We start from the raw sequence: 16,211 nt of genomic DNA, 5'->3' as shown, positions 1-16,211 counted from the left end.
AGTCTGGATAAGTACTACAGTAATTTAAAACTACCTTGTTATAGATGCTTCGGTTCTTATATGAAGTCAAACCTGTGTGTTTCTTAGTGGATTAAGAATCTACTCTTAACTATTGCTACAACTGACAACATGTGTCCAAGAAAGGAGGTTTGTGTTTACAAAGTGACACAGGTCAACTCCAGAATGTGTCTGTCTTGGAAGTGATCCCTGCATACCAAGACTGAAGTATCCTGCAAAAAGATGGTCCACAGTACATTAAAATAAACTTAAAAAAAAGTTAGTGAATTTGATAAAGAGTATATAAAGATTTGCACAAGCCCACATACATATATTAAATAAAGTTATTTTCATAAAATATATAGATCTTCATAGTGGGCAAAATCCCTCAATACTTCTGTATTTTGATTGCATATCAATATTTCATAGATCTATTCAGAAATAAAGTCTAATTTTTCATCTAAACTTTGGGATTAAACACCACTGATTTGTGCCCACAAGACTTTTCAAGATCTGAAGACTCTTCTTGCTTGGAGGTGGGCAAGAATCCCTTCACCATGAAACAAATGCAATCTGATTTAGTTCATATCACATTATAGACAAAGCTGCTGTCAAATAAACATCACAGACGTAAGATGTATCATTCTGAAGCTAGTTAGATTGCAGTTGGGATTACAAATTATTTTTGCCATTGCTGAATTCCTACTGGTTACTTCTACCATTTGGACTAGTTGGGCTACTATTGCAGAGTTTTCTGTCTTTTCTTAAACCATGGTCTTTAATCTGTCCACAGGAATACAAAAGATTGCTCTAACTGTATTACAGACAGAACCCCACAGACAGAAGTTTAAAGATTTGGAAAAGATTATGAACAAGATACTGAAAAATGAATTCCTCTGGCATTGTGTAGAAAAACATAAGCAGGAAACATTTTGTTTTTCCTGTCAAGGTTGGATGACTGCATTTTGTCAAGTCTACTTCTGGTACACTTCTCTTCCAAGAGTTTTACTCTTGGGATCACTTCAGAAGTGTAATGAAGTGTCACGTATTGCTAATAACAATAAACAATAACAATAAATAAGAATATGGAAATAAAAAACTAGATAAAATTAGCTGGGTCATAGTTGAAAGGGTAGTGCTGCTATCAACAACCACCAATCCAATCCACCAAGCTGCTCTTTCAGCATGTATCATGATTTGTTAGCAAGAAATGTAATACAGGTTTTTTAGTCTTGTTGCAAATGTGACAAATGGTATTAGGGTCTTAACTGCTGAAGAACTTTCCTACTATGTTTCTTTAGCTGTTTGTTTATAAACTAAAAATAGGAGGAAAAGAGTAAACACTTTAAGACATACAACCATGGGAAATGATCAAAGGGGAAAAGAACAAAGAAAATAGGGTAGAACGGTGAACTCATACTAACAAGTAGGTCTGGACACATAGCCAAAAATCATAAAGGAGCAGATGGAAAAAGTGACACCCGAAGAAACAAAGCAGTTTGGAACATATATACAAATCCCTTGGGAACAGTATTTATATCTTGAGCCTTCACAGAACTAACTTTATAATTTCAGTTACACATCCTTTCCTCTCTTACTCTGTTACTGATGAAGGCAGCACAAGTATCCACCCTTCCACAACTATAACATAAAGAAATACTGAACATAGGAGGCTGGGAAAAACAAGAAAACAGTCCAAGACAAACATTACCACAGGGTTATCTGTTAGCTTTAGAAACTCCATTATGTATTCCCCTCCCAAGAAGCCATAATAAACATTTGACGACACAATTTAATATATAAACACCAAAAATAAACAAGAAAAGCATGAAAATCCAGACTATTTCAAGAGTTATAGGTTACCTAGGTAGAAGCTTGCCAATTAGAGGATGAAGTAAGAGCTCTTATTTCTGGTTCTGTCTTTTGCTGCAGCTGTTATGCAGTAACAATCTCATGTAAACAATCTTATGAAGCATAAACTGGCATTTGCTATTTGTTGTTGTAAGTGATCACCGCCACCACTGCCACTCCAATTATTTACCTTTTAGGTAAAATGCTCACTGAAGACAATATTAAAAAGTTTAGCAGACACATTACTTCAGGGTATGCTGGAAATAACTCAGAACTGCTTTCATATCCAGCCTTAATGTATTCCAGAATTTTGAGTTCTTCTGCATTACCTGAGGCGGTTATTAGACCACAGGGTGACTGCTGAAGACCTGGAGGGCAGCAAAAACTATTCACCAGATTGTTACTAATGTCTGTGAGAATGTAAAGCAGCATTTCAAACCACCCCCTGCATCCAAGTGCCTAGGGAGATCATAGCATCCTACAATCTATAGCAGCATGGATGCTATACTTTCCTTTGTGACTACTGTGCTATAGCAGCTAATGGAGTGGTGCTACAAGTTTCTGTCTGTGTTCAAATTCAGTAGAATTAACATCTTTGGTAACTGGAAAATTCATCTTTATAGCAGCATCTAGGATCCACAAATGGAACTCAGAGCACTTAGCTATCACAGTTAACCAGTACTGAGTCTACAAGACTGATGTAGGCTTTGAATAATTTGAATAATTTTTATACCATTAAAATGGTTAAAAGCTGACATTCAGATGTTAGTCTGTTTTTTTAATGACCTTTAAATCTGCGTTAGGTACAGCACGACAGAATTTGCGACTTTGACTTATTTGGTCCATGATAAATATCTTTAATACAAAACTACATTTTTGTTTGTTATTAATCTCACTGTGCCAGACTAGAGCAACTAGATCTTCACTCTGTAATTTCCTGGCTCCTGAAGATACTCATCCTGCTCTTCAGGTTCATGTTATTAATACAGAGTTCTTTATAGCTGGAATAAATGCAAACAAAAATTTCCTTTTGTCCTTTAATACTAGAATAAACTTTATTTCCTTTATAATATTATGCAAATATTTCCTCTAACCAGCTATTGAGAAGTATTGACGTTTGCATGACAAAAGGTTATTTTCAAGAAAAGCTGTTCACATCATATCCTGTGACAAATTCATCATGCACAGCTATGAGAACTAGTCAGGACATTGTAAATACATAGTGGGTCACACCCAATGTATTGAATTTAACTGTTAGGGTTTGTTCTCCTTTTAAAAGAGGTTGCTCACATGGCTTTCTCTTTCCCATCTGCTCCCCCTCTCCCCTCCCCTCCCAACCCCCAATAAACTACAGCAAATTTGAGAAAATCTGCAAAACAGATTTTATAGTGTATTAAACAAGTAAACAAATAACAGTTTAAAGACTCTTTTTTTTCCAAAATAGCTCAGTCTTCTTTGATGTAATTTTGTAGACTTCACAGCTTGCTTAGAATAAACAGTGCAGTGACAAAAGTACACTGAAAAAAAGAATCTGGACCAGCACATTTTCCTGTAGCACAGGCATGCTAAATGTGCATGGCCAGCCAACCACCAAACTCTTTAGCTGCATGGAATGACCCACACCCTAAGAACACTGGAATGTTGCACTGGACCATTTGCTCATTTTATGGTCTGTGTACGAGACAGACCAAAGTGCAAAGTGATTGCTTCTTCACTCTGCAGTACCTGCGGCCACACGTTGAACACGACTTATTTTTTCCTCTGAAGAGAAAATTATTACATTTCTTCCTGAGCATTAGTATGGCTCTCAAAGCAATATTCAGAACAGTTCTAGAGGTACTTATTCATCCTTACAGCAGCTCTGTGAATTAAAGGGTCGAGTCACCAGAATTTTCCATATGGGGACTCACACTTTGCGTATGGGCTTAAATCGCAAAATGAGAAACGCAGCATTAAGGGCTACCAGTGAAAAAGCCAGGTATAAGACATTTACCATTGCATTTCAAAGACATCTTATGACAAATGTATGACTAAATCATATTGCACCAGGGAATAAGTTAAGTGACTTAATTTTCTCTTCCTACAGCTGTTATTTTCCAATTGCTGAAACAAACGAGATGAGTGTTCAGAGAGAACAATTTCTTTGGGTAAACAATTTGAATCTGTTCCCTCTATTGCCTGGTCTTGATTCACCCTCAGATGATCATATTTATTTTTTGTACAAGCACCAAGGAACTCTATTTACAGATGAAAGTTCTACTGTGCCAGACACCATGTGAAGAGAGAAAAAGGTGATCCAAACCACAAATAATTTACAATCTAAGCAGAATAGAAGAACAAATAATTACAGAGTGCCAGGGGTGTTCAAGGAAACTGCACAGGTCAGCACAATAAACTCTAATCTCAGATTACGAGCAGCCCAGCTGTTAAATTCTTAGTAGGCATTACTGGAAAGGAACCTTTAAGAAAGAATTTGAAGACAAAGATACTCTAGCATTTGTGCAAACTTCTCTATGCTGTGGACTCAATGTGGAGGAAGGCATGAGATAAGAATTAACAACACAGGCTAATACTGTGATGAAACAGAAGTTCATCCCCATAGCAGCATCAAAGATAGCCAAAACAAATGCAATCTACCATTTGGCTACGTTCACTCACATACAAACGGGTGTTAGAGATACAGTCTAGAAAAAAAATATTAGGTGTATTTTTTATAACTCTGTGAAAGAGCAGTCATATTTACCTCAGCACCATTTAAACAGCAAAGAAAAGATAAGACAAACAAGAAACTCAACTCACCTTGTATTCATACCATAATGCCAGTGCTTAGCCTGGAGGATGAAAACTTTGAATTTACTCACACTGTTTACATAACATTATGAAACGAAAAAGAGCTGGAGCGAGATCAAGGCAGAATGAAATAAAAATACAATGTGGGAATTCAGCAGCTGAGTATAAATGACTACCTCTGGTATCCACTCACAGGGAGCAATGGCCAGTCTTACTGAGTTTGGTCAGGCTTAACACCCCTGTAGTTACTGAGGTAACTGAATGGTCACCAGCAGATTCCAGACTCAGCGGCTGGCTTCCCTGACTCTGGGAAATGTCAGGGAACCTTAATAGTAGGTTTTGCCATCAGTCTCTCCTATAATTACATTCTTAATACTATAAGCATCATAGAACTGAGGATGAAAGCACTGACAAGGAATAGCATTTATCTAGGCCTCCATTAACCTGCATATATAGGTGAAGTTTTTTTTCTGAATGATGTCTGACTTCGCTAGTGCTGTTGCTGTTTACTCTGAAACATATGCCAGTGAAAGGACTAGATTTCAGCTTTGTGGCAGAATAATTACAACTGTTTGTGATGCCAATTTTTTACAAAAAATTATGCAGAAGGGCAGAATGTGTCTTCCTAATAAAAAACAAAAACAACCAAAAACCACAACCATATCCCAAAATTAAACAAGACATATACAGAGACTTAGGGAAATGAAATTATTGAGGAATTTTACTCTCACTATTTAATGAGAGGAATAAAGTTACTCTTCTGCAAGGAAGATTTTGATGAGCTACCTTCAGACTTAGTGTCCAAGCACTCATACAGATCCTAGAAGCCACAACACTTTCAGCCACATGGAGCCCATATGCTTTTACCAGATCTGTCACTTGCTCGAGGCAGCTCTATCAGAACCTTGCAATCAGGAACTCCCTGTGTTTGTGATGATGCCATATCTGATTCCTTACTTCCTGAATATAAATAGTTTCATTCCGAAGAACAGCCAGTCAGATATTTATCATAATTCCATGTTGCTATATTTAAAAAAATAGATACACAGTTTGTCATGCTTAACTTTCAACAGGAAATATTTTCAGTTTGTGGCACCATAGCTTCTACTGACCAACACAGAATTCATATCTCCTTAGAGTGTATTTTATGATGGCTATCCAATGTAGTATTGATCATTTAAAAATATCTGGCTGAAAAAATTACTGTTACATATCAAAATTAATTTATTTTCTTTCTTATGATTTAATTGCTTATCAGTAAATGAGTAATGAAATTAGAGAATGTTTCAGCTGGTAATACTACTTATAGCTTGTGAACAGAAATCCCATAATGGTGGTTGGTTTTGCAAAATGAAGTTTTAACTGTATTACAGAAAGTGGCAAGTCCCACAACACCTGTATTTAGTTCCATTTTATTGATAGCCTACAATAAATAATCTTGCTGAAATTTAACTTTCACATTTGCAAAAATATATTGAATTTCTGAAGACTAAACCCTATCCAATCAGGACTAGTATAATTCTACAGTCCATCTCCAGAAATTATGAAATTATTTCCACCTGAAAATTTAGAAAAGCCAAGTGTAGAAAAAAATTATAGTAAAATGAACAAACACAAAAATCCAAACTATTCTAAACTCAGTTTTTTGTAGGAAAGCATTCAATCAATCCTGAGTTTGTTTTACTTTCCCATCAATTCTTTTTCACTTGTGTGCGAACTGGTCACAGTTAGTTAGATAGGAAGGTTATCACTGGCAATACTAAGTTTGAATTGCATATTTATTACACACAGTTTCTTAGTTACATTAAATTACACATTGCTTAGCTGCTCAGAAAAAACCTCCAGCTTGTGTCGCTATAAGAATGCCATAAAGTAAAGATGAAGGAGGTTTGAAACTTCTGCTGAAGAAAACTAAGTGAACTGTAAATAAAAACAAAGTAACAAAAGGCACTGTAATGCTATGTTGAAATGTTAAGAAATGTGCGAAATGATGTGTTTCTACATACTGGCTTTTTGTTTTATTTTATTTTAAACTAAGAAGACAGTTAAAAATGTTTTATAACTGAAGAACATTATAACTTCCCTTAGCAGTAGAAATTCTGTTCTCAGGTCTACACACTGACTTGCTTCTCCTCACTTTTGGGATATGCAAACTCCAACTCTGCATTTTAAGATAACACTGATGATAAAGAAAAAACCCAAATCCAGATCTTCAGCCTAATTCAGTCAAATGGCCTACTTTAAACAGAGAATGAGGCAGTGGGAATGCATGCTGTTCTGAAGTCAAAACTAACAGTCATGTTTGGTTATACAGCATTTCTTAAGAAAAGCATCTTAGCAGATAATTAGCAGATAATGTGACAGATAATGTGGCATGTTATTAAGTGATTATAGTGGTGCTCTTAAACTACACTGTATAAATTGTAAGTAAACAGTAAATGAAATTCATATTTATGAAAATAGTTTTATTCCAGATTTTTTATATCTTTCAAAAGTAAACATTGCTTTCCTGTAAGTGAGAAACAACAAAATAGACACCTGTCTCTCAAGCTCCCTTAGTGTATGCCATAGACAAGCTTAAAATGCACAAGAAATATAACCTAGAATCGACGTTAAATCTTCAAACCCTTTCCAGACAGGCTTAAAATTTGGCTTTTAGAAGTTCAATTGAAATTCTTGACTTCATCCTGTGCTGATGTCACTTGCAATGATCTCACAACAGCTGCTGTTGGAAATAATTGATATAACATAGAAAAAATTGTGTTTGGAAGCAAAGGTTAACTAAGAATAGCATTTTTCCCTTACGTGGAAATAGATGCAGTACACTACGCCATTCTGTATAATTTCTATCTAGTCATGACTCAGGTGCTTGTATATTGCTTTCATTCTAACATTATACATACAATAGCAATTAAACCACATTTTTCTACTTTAGTTGTAGATTTAATACAGTATTACTGCATTATTTTTACATAAACAAAATGTTGTGTAGAAACCAAACTGTTTAGAAATAGAATCGTTCAAGCATTTAAGTAAAATGCAGCAGCTCTTTAATAACCAGAGCAGAAGCCATCCCACTCTGAATATTTACCAAGGTGTCTTCAGCGGACAATTATTCCACTTAGTTTGGGCTGTGTAAGGAAAGAAGTGCCCCAAACATATAGAACAGTATTTTTTATGCCTGATGTGAATAGGCATTTTAATTGCTAATAAAAATTACAAAAAATAATAGATTAAATTCATGTTCATATAAAGTTATATTAAGTTTATTTGAAAAAAATGAGTTGTACAGTTGAGAATTAGAGAAGTTGTTACAAATAACTAAGAAGATGCATATTTCTATTACTTGAATATTTCCTCCTGAATAATTTCAACTTCTTTTGAACTTTGGGTTTTTTTCTTGGAAGGACGAGGGTAGAGAAAGAGAAAAGGAGGAAAGAGGCAATGTCTGAAAAACAGTCCTTACTCATTTGCAATGTAAATAACTTTGTGCTTCTCAATTACATCTATGTCATGTTCCAGTTGCTTCATCTGTGATTCCAGCTTTCCTTTATACAGCTTCTTGGGTATAGTGTCTATTTCTACTGAAAGACACTGAAATTCGTGATACACTTCCTCCCAGTTCTTTTTCAGCCCCTAGTGCCATTATAAGAAAAGGAAACATATGAGAAAAAGTAATCTGTTAAAAATGATATGCACATAAATCACTTTACTTTTGGTAAAATTGCCCTTGATTAAGTTCTACTACAATGTAACATAACATAACATAAATACATGGGTAAAGTTTAATAATCTTAAATTGGACAAAATAAATTAGATGTGTGTAAGTCAAGGCAGATGCAGCAAAAATAATTTTGATTCATTTTGATGTAATATAAAGAATGGTTTTCAAAAAACCTTCGTGCTTTAGAGAGAAAAATTTAGTCTTTAAGAGGCAAGAACTGAGCAATAATAAAACAAAACATGTGAATGGAGGAGGAGCTACAAAAATACTAAGTTGTAGAAAGTGTATCAGCGTGATTAACACAGTGATCAACAGTCAACTCCACAGCCTATCAGTAACTCAAGGAGCACTACATTTCATTTCCAATCCTCAGCATCTTCAAGAAAAACTTCACCAAGTTAATAGATTGACTCTTCCTTATTCTACGTAAGAGACTTCCCATACTATCAATCTACAGGCAGTTAACAGTGACTGCTTGGTTATATCTAATTCCAGCATGCTTACTGAGGAACCACAGGGATTCATACAAACTGCCTCAAAACTCATCACTCAGTTGACTGCTTTCTTCAAAAAGGCAACAAGAATTATTTTACAAACTTCACTACAGAAACACTTCTGCAACTGGCTACTGCGGATACCTCTACACAACATGTGGTGCAACTGACCTTAAGAAATCACAATAATACCAATATTTGAAACTCAAGCCCAAATTCAAGTCTACACCAATGCAGTTTATACCACCAGCAGCATCATTTCCAGTAATAGAGACCCTCCTAGCTAAAAACCACTTCAACAGATACACTGATTTCATGGCAAACTGTGATTTCCAAATTCATCTCCTTCTTCTCCACTATTGTTCATCTTTTCTACCATATTGGCTAACTTGATTATTGCCTTACTGAAGTTACATTTAGAAGAATTACTCTTAGTCCTGGCTTTGAAGATTGTTGCTTCTATTTTAGAGTTCAAGGATTCTCATGCCTATAAACTTGTCTGATTTGGTCCACTGTAGGAGCAGATTTAACAGAAAAAAATGACGTCTTCTTGCAAATGTTGAGTAAGCAAAACATACATTTTAATACGAATTAATATCTTATTGATTCAAAGTAGTGTATTTGTTGCACAGAAATTCATAGTTTGAATGTATATTTTTATTCAAGCATCTTCTGCTGCCCACAAAGGTTCTTCCTATACAATCGTCATATACAAATATCTACATAAATTTAAAAATCCTATCTCAACACATGCAACTAAGAGCAACATACTGTCATACAAAGTTACTGTCTTTGTAATCCAAGGCTGTAAAGTACTTAAATGAAATCCAGAGTCAACCAGGCATAAGGTACTATTTACAAATTGACAGCCATGAAAATAAATATAGTTTTTCTGAAATTTTCAAAGAAGAGTCATTAATAACTTTCTTTTTTTAGTAATTCTTCTTTCTTTACATTAGTGAAAACTGGTTTGGAAATCACTGAAAACACCTTAGAATATCCTCTCATCAAAACTTACTCTATCCTTGCAGAGTAGAGAGATAAGAAGCAGATCATCGTTCCCTCTATAAAAGTCCCCCTCACAGTTCCTTCAACAACAATGCAGTATGCTGACCACTATTGCTCCGGGCTAGATGACAAACCAAATACCTCACTTTGTATAAGGAATGCTAATACATGCTGGATCAGTGAGAAATATGAACTGCATTTATCAACATTTTTTCATTTTCAAAAATCCTAACCAAAGTAAGCATAATGGAGAGAGGGTTCAAAAATGTTGTTGCAAATGATTTCCATTTATTTATTTTTATTTTTGTAAGCTCATGAGCCTTAATTTTGTTATGAGACATCTATTGCCACGTATTCTTCCAGATCAGATAATGCTCTTGTGTTCAGTAACTATGTCAATTATTTTAAAAGACAGGATTTCCCACAAGTCCTCAGCTGAGCACTCGGTAGGAGTCACATACTCTGGGGACGTTAATTCCTGCTGACAATAGAACTGATATAAGTAATCTGACCCATGAATGAGCAAGCATTTTTGAAAAAAATTAGAAGAAACTACTGAATTAGCAAAAATAAACTTTTATTTTTAATTAAAAAAGATTTCTGTTCAATGTTATATTTGAAAAATATGGAACATGATCAAACAAAATTAGACTTGTGAGCAGCAAAACTCACATGCCTCCTGTCATATACATTTTTGCTGTGTAGTTCATTTGCTGCATCATCAGCTTGTCTCAGACCTTCCCTGCCATTTTCATCTTCAACTTTGCTGTTATACTTTTTCTATTGCTATCAATGCAATACTCTCACTTCTCTCCCATACTCCTCCCTAGGCATCTGCTGCCTGTTGCATAAAAGACACCACTGTGGCTACTATTTTGGATTTTGCTAATTAATCAATTAATCTCTGTGAGTTAGATGTTCATCATCATTTGCTTCAGATGGACAGACTAAAAAACATCTGTGATTTTTTGCATTTCTTTGAAGTTCCACTGAAATTCCAAGTCATTAAAGAGGATACTAATCTAACTGAATTGAAAACTGAGGATAGATCAGCGCCCTTCAGCTTAATTTACAACTGTTCTATAGCTCCATCTAGTGAGAAAGTAGGCACTCATTTGCTTTGCTTAAAAATCTTTATCACTTTATCATTCATTTGGACTTACATTGCCCTATTAATCTTATGCACATATTACTATTTACACTAAATCACAATCTGCACCTGCAGTAGACATTCTCTCTCTTCATCAGACAACTGTTTCATGGCTTTTTTCTTGAGATACTCCAAAACACTGTTTTCATATTCTTTCTGAGCTTTCTTCATTTCTTCACTTCTCTGGGTTACATATTTTGGTGTAACACCATAATCCTATAAGGGCAAGGAAAAAGTGTCCGAATGTGCTTTAAAGAAGAAAACAAATACATACTTGTCACGTATAGTGCAACAAATTTAGAAAGACAGTCTGAAAAGGAATTTTGTGCCACTGAAGAATAGAATCTTAAATTACCATGTTCTTGGAAGTATGAAATGTGATCCTGTTTGTAGTCTGATGAAAATATATAAACAATTTCCCTTAACTTTTTGTCACCACCTCAGAAGAGAATTCAGAAACCAAAACACTTATACAAACTGATTCTTGAGCGAAGAGTCTGAAATTTGTTAATGACAGCCGGCTATTTAAAATTTTCTCACATGGCATCAAGTTCTACTGTCCACATTCCTTGGATACTGTCATTGAAAGGTATTCCGGTATCCTAAAACATTGCATGCCAAAGATTTGGCACAATGTTAACTAGAGAGGAATTACAGACTATCTCATAATGGCTACAGTGGATTTGTGTTTCTGAGAGGAAAAATCTTTTCTGAATATCCCAGATGTACTTGGGGAACATACAGAATACACCTTCTTTCAACCAAATGCTAAATGATTCACAGATTTTTCAGTGTTGAGTACTACTCTTGATTATGTTAGCCATGCAAAGATTCTGCAAGGACTGCTGCTTCATTTTTCTGCATCTACCCCGTGACAAGCTATGTCACACGTCATGTCTCTTTTTGCATAACTTGGCTGTGAAAGAACTGCTCTTGTCCTTTACACATTCTGACACCCACTACCCTTACCTACGTAAGGGTACTACCCTTGCCATACTGATCTGTGTTCCTTCATTAAACTGTAAACTTTTATTCCACACTTCAGTTAAAATACCTTTTAGAAGCTTAGCAGGGCTGTTGGCTAAATGTTGACTTCGCTCAATGGATCCCATCTCTCCATTCGCACCTTGGAAAGACTGTTGCATGAGCAGAAGCTGAAGTTGAAGAAACCAGCTCTGTGTGTCCTTATTAGATACTCCAAGAGTTCCCAATGCAACACACATCTGTTATTGGTTTAGCAGCAACATGCTGCCAAATTTTTGCTGAGAGCATAAGCAAATGAATACAGAGCAAAGGAAAGGCAGTACTCTACTGCCAGTGATTTCTCCTTGATCAATTTCATAGACCTACCATAAGCAGCAATGGTATTAAAACATCTCAAAAAAAAAAAAATCTTAAACATTTAAGAGGAGAAAGAAATAGGGAATCTAAAACAGGCATCACTACTATTACTTTCACTATAATTTAATAGAACTTACCTTTTTCTTAATATATTTTGGAACAAGTCCTGAAGTTTCAAGCAAGTATTTGTCTCCCTGTCTTCTATCAACATAAATATGTTGAGGCTTTTTAGGCAATCCTGTGATAGCAGCAACTGCGTTTGTTTTTATAAAATTCTTTTTACTCTGAACTCCCATAACTGGGCGATCTGTCCTCCGTGGTACTGATAATGCAGGCAGTTTCTTACTCTCCTGTTCTTTTTTTCCTGTGAATTGAGGATGTAAAAATTCTCGGCAATAACCCTATAGAGCTTTGCAGTTTAAAAAGACAAAAATTATGCACAAAATTACATGAAGTAGAAAGCAGCTGTAACTACACTAAAAAGATTGACTGGGATTGTAATGTAAACTGGGAAAGTACTATAATAAAAACTAATATGCTTGTTGGGAATAATTGAAGCTTAAGTTGTTTAGGAAATCTGAAGTTGTTTTGTAGATAAGTTTTCCAAATAATATGCCACTCAATACGCCTTAACTGTAGTGGCACAGGACTTACTTAAGATGTAATGAAAACTGTTTTTACCAGAGGTGCTCACTATCAGGACTCTGAGCACACTAGTCAGCCCTGCTGGTCTTGACCAGTATCATTTAGCACATTTCATTTCAGCCCAGCCCTGGGCAGTCAGTCCCTACCTCATCTAGCTCAGGTGTGCCTGCCCCTGGACTCTCCCTGAAGGGCTTTGTAGAATCAGTGGATGGACCTGGCCTGCTACCCTGTCTTGCCTGACGATCACTAGGCCACTGACTCATTTTCACTTACTCATTTTCATCACTGCCCTGCTCTGCTTTCATGCTTCCGCTGTGCTGGGCCTGCTCCTGTTGGTGAGGTCATTTTTACGTCACCCTTAATTCCTGGCCTCCCTTAAGGTGTGGCCCTGCTCCTGCTCTTCCATAATACTGCTTCTTACCATTCTTTCTCCAAAGAATGCAGGAACCCTTGCTTTTTGGTGTAATCTCTCCAACACACCAATAGAAAGTTGGTAGTCTCCGGAGTATTGCCAATTCAGTTGAGTGATGAAAGACAACTCATTTCCCACCATATTTCCCAGCAGACAGAATTCCAACTTAGGGTCATTAATATGTAAGAGTACATTCCCACAACAGCTGGCTTCCTGATGCTGACCCCATGAACTTTTCTGAGTTTGTTTTGAAAGCTTGCCATAATTTAGTACTGTAGAACACAGACTTAAATCTGTTTCTCTAAGGACACCATTTTGGAAAAAGATTCCCTGAAGCTTCTCAGTGAGCACTTGCTCACCCTTACCTGCATAACACTGGTGCACAAATGATGTTTTGGGAGCCCCACTTCTGCAGCCAGTAACATAGTTTGGTTAAAATGAATGCCAGAAACCAGTAATACAAGCAGATGCAGTAGAAGATTAGGAAACATACCTTTCTTTAAGGAATTACTTACTAAGTAATCAAACTCTCTAGAAATGACATTATCCTAGACTTTCGGGGAAAAAAAAAAATCAATCTTTCTGCTTTGTCTTTGCAATCTACTTTTTAACTAGATAGATAAAACCCAATTTTCAAGATGGCATAGAAATCATTACAAAAATGCCATAATCTTACACAGACATATGATAACTGGTTAAGTTCCAAGAGATGAAAGTGCCATGCATTAAAAAGAGGTCGCTAAGCAATGTAAGTTTTCTGAGGTAAGTATGAAACTCCATTCAACATAAGTATAAGAAATACCTTAGTTAAGATGTAGCTTGTTCTCAACACCTGTTAGGATCTAATCACAGCAATGAGATTACTGGTCTGAATGGTAGCTATGATGTGTCATAGTCATTCTGAGGCTACAGTACATCAGCTCTAAATGCAAACACACCAGTACGTGTTGTTTTTAATGAAGTCCTGAATTAGCAAGTTGAAATAAAAATATTATAAGTTGCTCTTATGAGAAAAATAGATCAGAGTGCTGAATGCCAAAACACAGTCAGTTTGTAGTAGTTAGCAGAAATTTTGCAATACTTAAAAGTACTTTAAAAAAAAGTACTTAAAAGGAACATTACGGACTGCTCCAAGTTATTGGTGAATCAACATTCTTTCTTATGCTCATCTAAAACACGAGTGCAGCAATTTAACAAGATCTTGAAAGCATTAATGATCAGTTGCCATGAAGCGTTACATTCCAGTAAACCGAATGTTGTTCAGCTTTCCTGAAAAAGAGATGATCTTTTGTAAAAACCACCTGGAATACCTACAGGACCTCAGGCACCAAAACTTACCTTAAGGTTCTGATAATTCATATTGCCTGAGGCAATAAACCTACAAAGGCTCCTGTCATAGCCTGTATTTTCAACACTAAAGTCATTTGCGTGTACCATACATGCTTTAGTGCTGAGCCACATGTTCTCTTAGACGGCATTTTTAAAATATGGTACTTTAAGCTCTTCTGGTTTTTTTTTTGGTTGGTTGGTTGGTTGGCTTTTGCTTTTTTGCTTCTTCTTCTTCAGGCTAACAGTCATTTCAAACTAAAACTTAATAATTCAATTACAAATTCTAACAGCAAGGTACTTACAACTCCAGCAGTACTGAAGTCATTGCAGCATTGCAGAATGGGCCATGAACTTCTTATATCCAGAATTATGAATTGTGCCTGAAGATAGGGTGGTGGAAAAAAACTGGCTCTTTACAATAAAGTATTCCAGTTTTCTTATCACTGTGATACACAGCTCTCCAAAAAAAGTTCTACACTTTGGACAATGCCAGTCAATTTAATGCTGCAGGATTAAGAAGCATTAACAGTGAATACTGAAAGGCTGTATGTTGGTGACAATCAAGACAAATATATTTATTTACCTAAATAACTTCCAGCATTACAAACAATTAGTTCAGTTTTAATATGCCTGCTAATATTATATACTTGAATTCTAAAGATCAGTTGCATGAAAGAACAACATACAAATCTAAATTATGTAACTGCAAATTGAGGTATCAGAAGGACAGATCACGCTGTCAACACAGCTTCAGTCTTTAAATGGCTGCAGCTGAGAAAGAACACCCTGCCTTTCACGTGATCAGTGCACACACTCACTTGCTGGTAACGTGGGTTCCTTGGAGTGTTTCTTCAGAAAGTTTTTTGGAGATGGCACCGCAACTTTTGCTGGCCCCATAGTTTTCCACTGCGCTTTACTTCGCTCTATTTCAAGTTTCACAGATGGCCTAAATGTCGATATATACCTTTGATGTTAAAAAATAGGCATGAAGAAGTTAAAGGTCAGAAAAGATCACAACAAAAGACCATGCTATTTCATTTTGTATCTTCTCAAAGGCCACCACTCCCATAACCTCCCTGCTAAACTTCAGCGCTGCCTGACACTGAAACCCATACTCATACCCATACCCATACCCATACCCAACCCGTACCCAACCCATACCCTCAGGCTTTAGCGCCTTGCTGGAACCGGTCACTTTACATCCCCACGTACCTGGGCGGTTTGACGGGCTTCTCCTCCAGCCGGGGCAGGAGGTTATACACACTCTCCTGGGCAGCCATCCTCCGCCTGCTCCCGCCTCCCACCCCTTGCCTCAGACTGCCGCCGGGCAGACCGCGGCTCTCACGCTGTTGTCGCCGCCGTCACCAAGGAGCCGCGTTGCTAGGCAACAGCGCCACGAGAGGCGGGGCTGCGCCACCTCTTTTCTGCCCTTTCTTTGGCGGGAGGCGGCTGCCGGGCTGGCGTGACGCA

General features: G+C 36.5%; 1 protein-coding gene across 1 annotated transcript; it reads right to left on the bottom strand.

Annotated features, from left to right (window-relative positions):
* On the bottom strand, positions 1–16,211 carry ENKUR (enkurin, TRPC channel interacting protein). Its single transcript, XM_010712445.3, has 5 exons — positions 15,954–16,211; positions 15,560–15,705; positions 12,493–12,719; positions 11,084–11,230; positions 1–8,274 (listed from the first exon to the last, which is right to left on the bottom strand). The coding sequence occupies exons 1-5, from the start codon at positions 16,019–16,021 to the stop codon at positions 8,101–8,103; spliced, it is 762 nt and encodes a 253-aa protein (XP_010710747.1). The 5' UTR covers positions 16,022–16,211; the 3' UTR covers positions 1–8,100.

This window comes from Meleagris gallopavo, chromosome 6 (genome assembly GCF_000146605.3).
Source record: "Meleagris gallopavo isolate NT-WF06-2002-E0010 breed Aviagen turkey brand Nicholas breeding stock chromosome 6, Turkey_5.1, whole genome shotgun sequence".
NCBI lineage: Eukaryota > Metazoa > Chordata > Aves > Galliformes > Phasianidae > Meleagris > Meleagris gallopavo.
The sequence above is the reverse complement of the archived record's forward strand: the minus strand, read 5'-3'. Positions and strand labels throughout refer to the sequence as shown.

Bases quoted from the DNA above. Each gene is read 5' to 3' on its own strand.
- ENKUR (XM_010712445.3), bottom strand. From the start codon at position 16,021: ATGGCTGCCCAGGAGAGTGTGTATAACCTCCTGCCCCGGCTGGAGGAG. The intron at 15,706-15,953 runs GTACGTGGGGAT...TTAACATCAAAG, and splicing joins AAGCCCGTCAAACCGCCCAG to GTATATATCGACATTTAGGC. The intron at 12,720-15,559 runs GTGAGTGTGTGC...CTCAATTCACAG, and splicing joins GGAACCCACGTTACCAGCAA to GAAAAAAAGAACAGGAGAGT.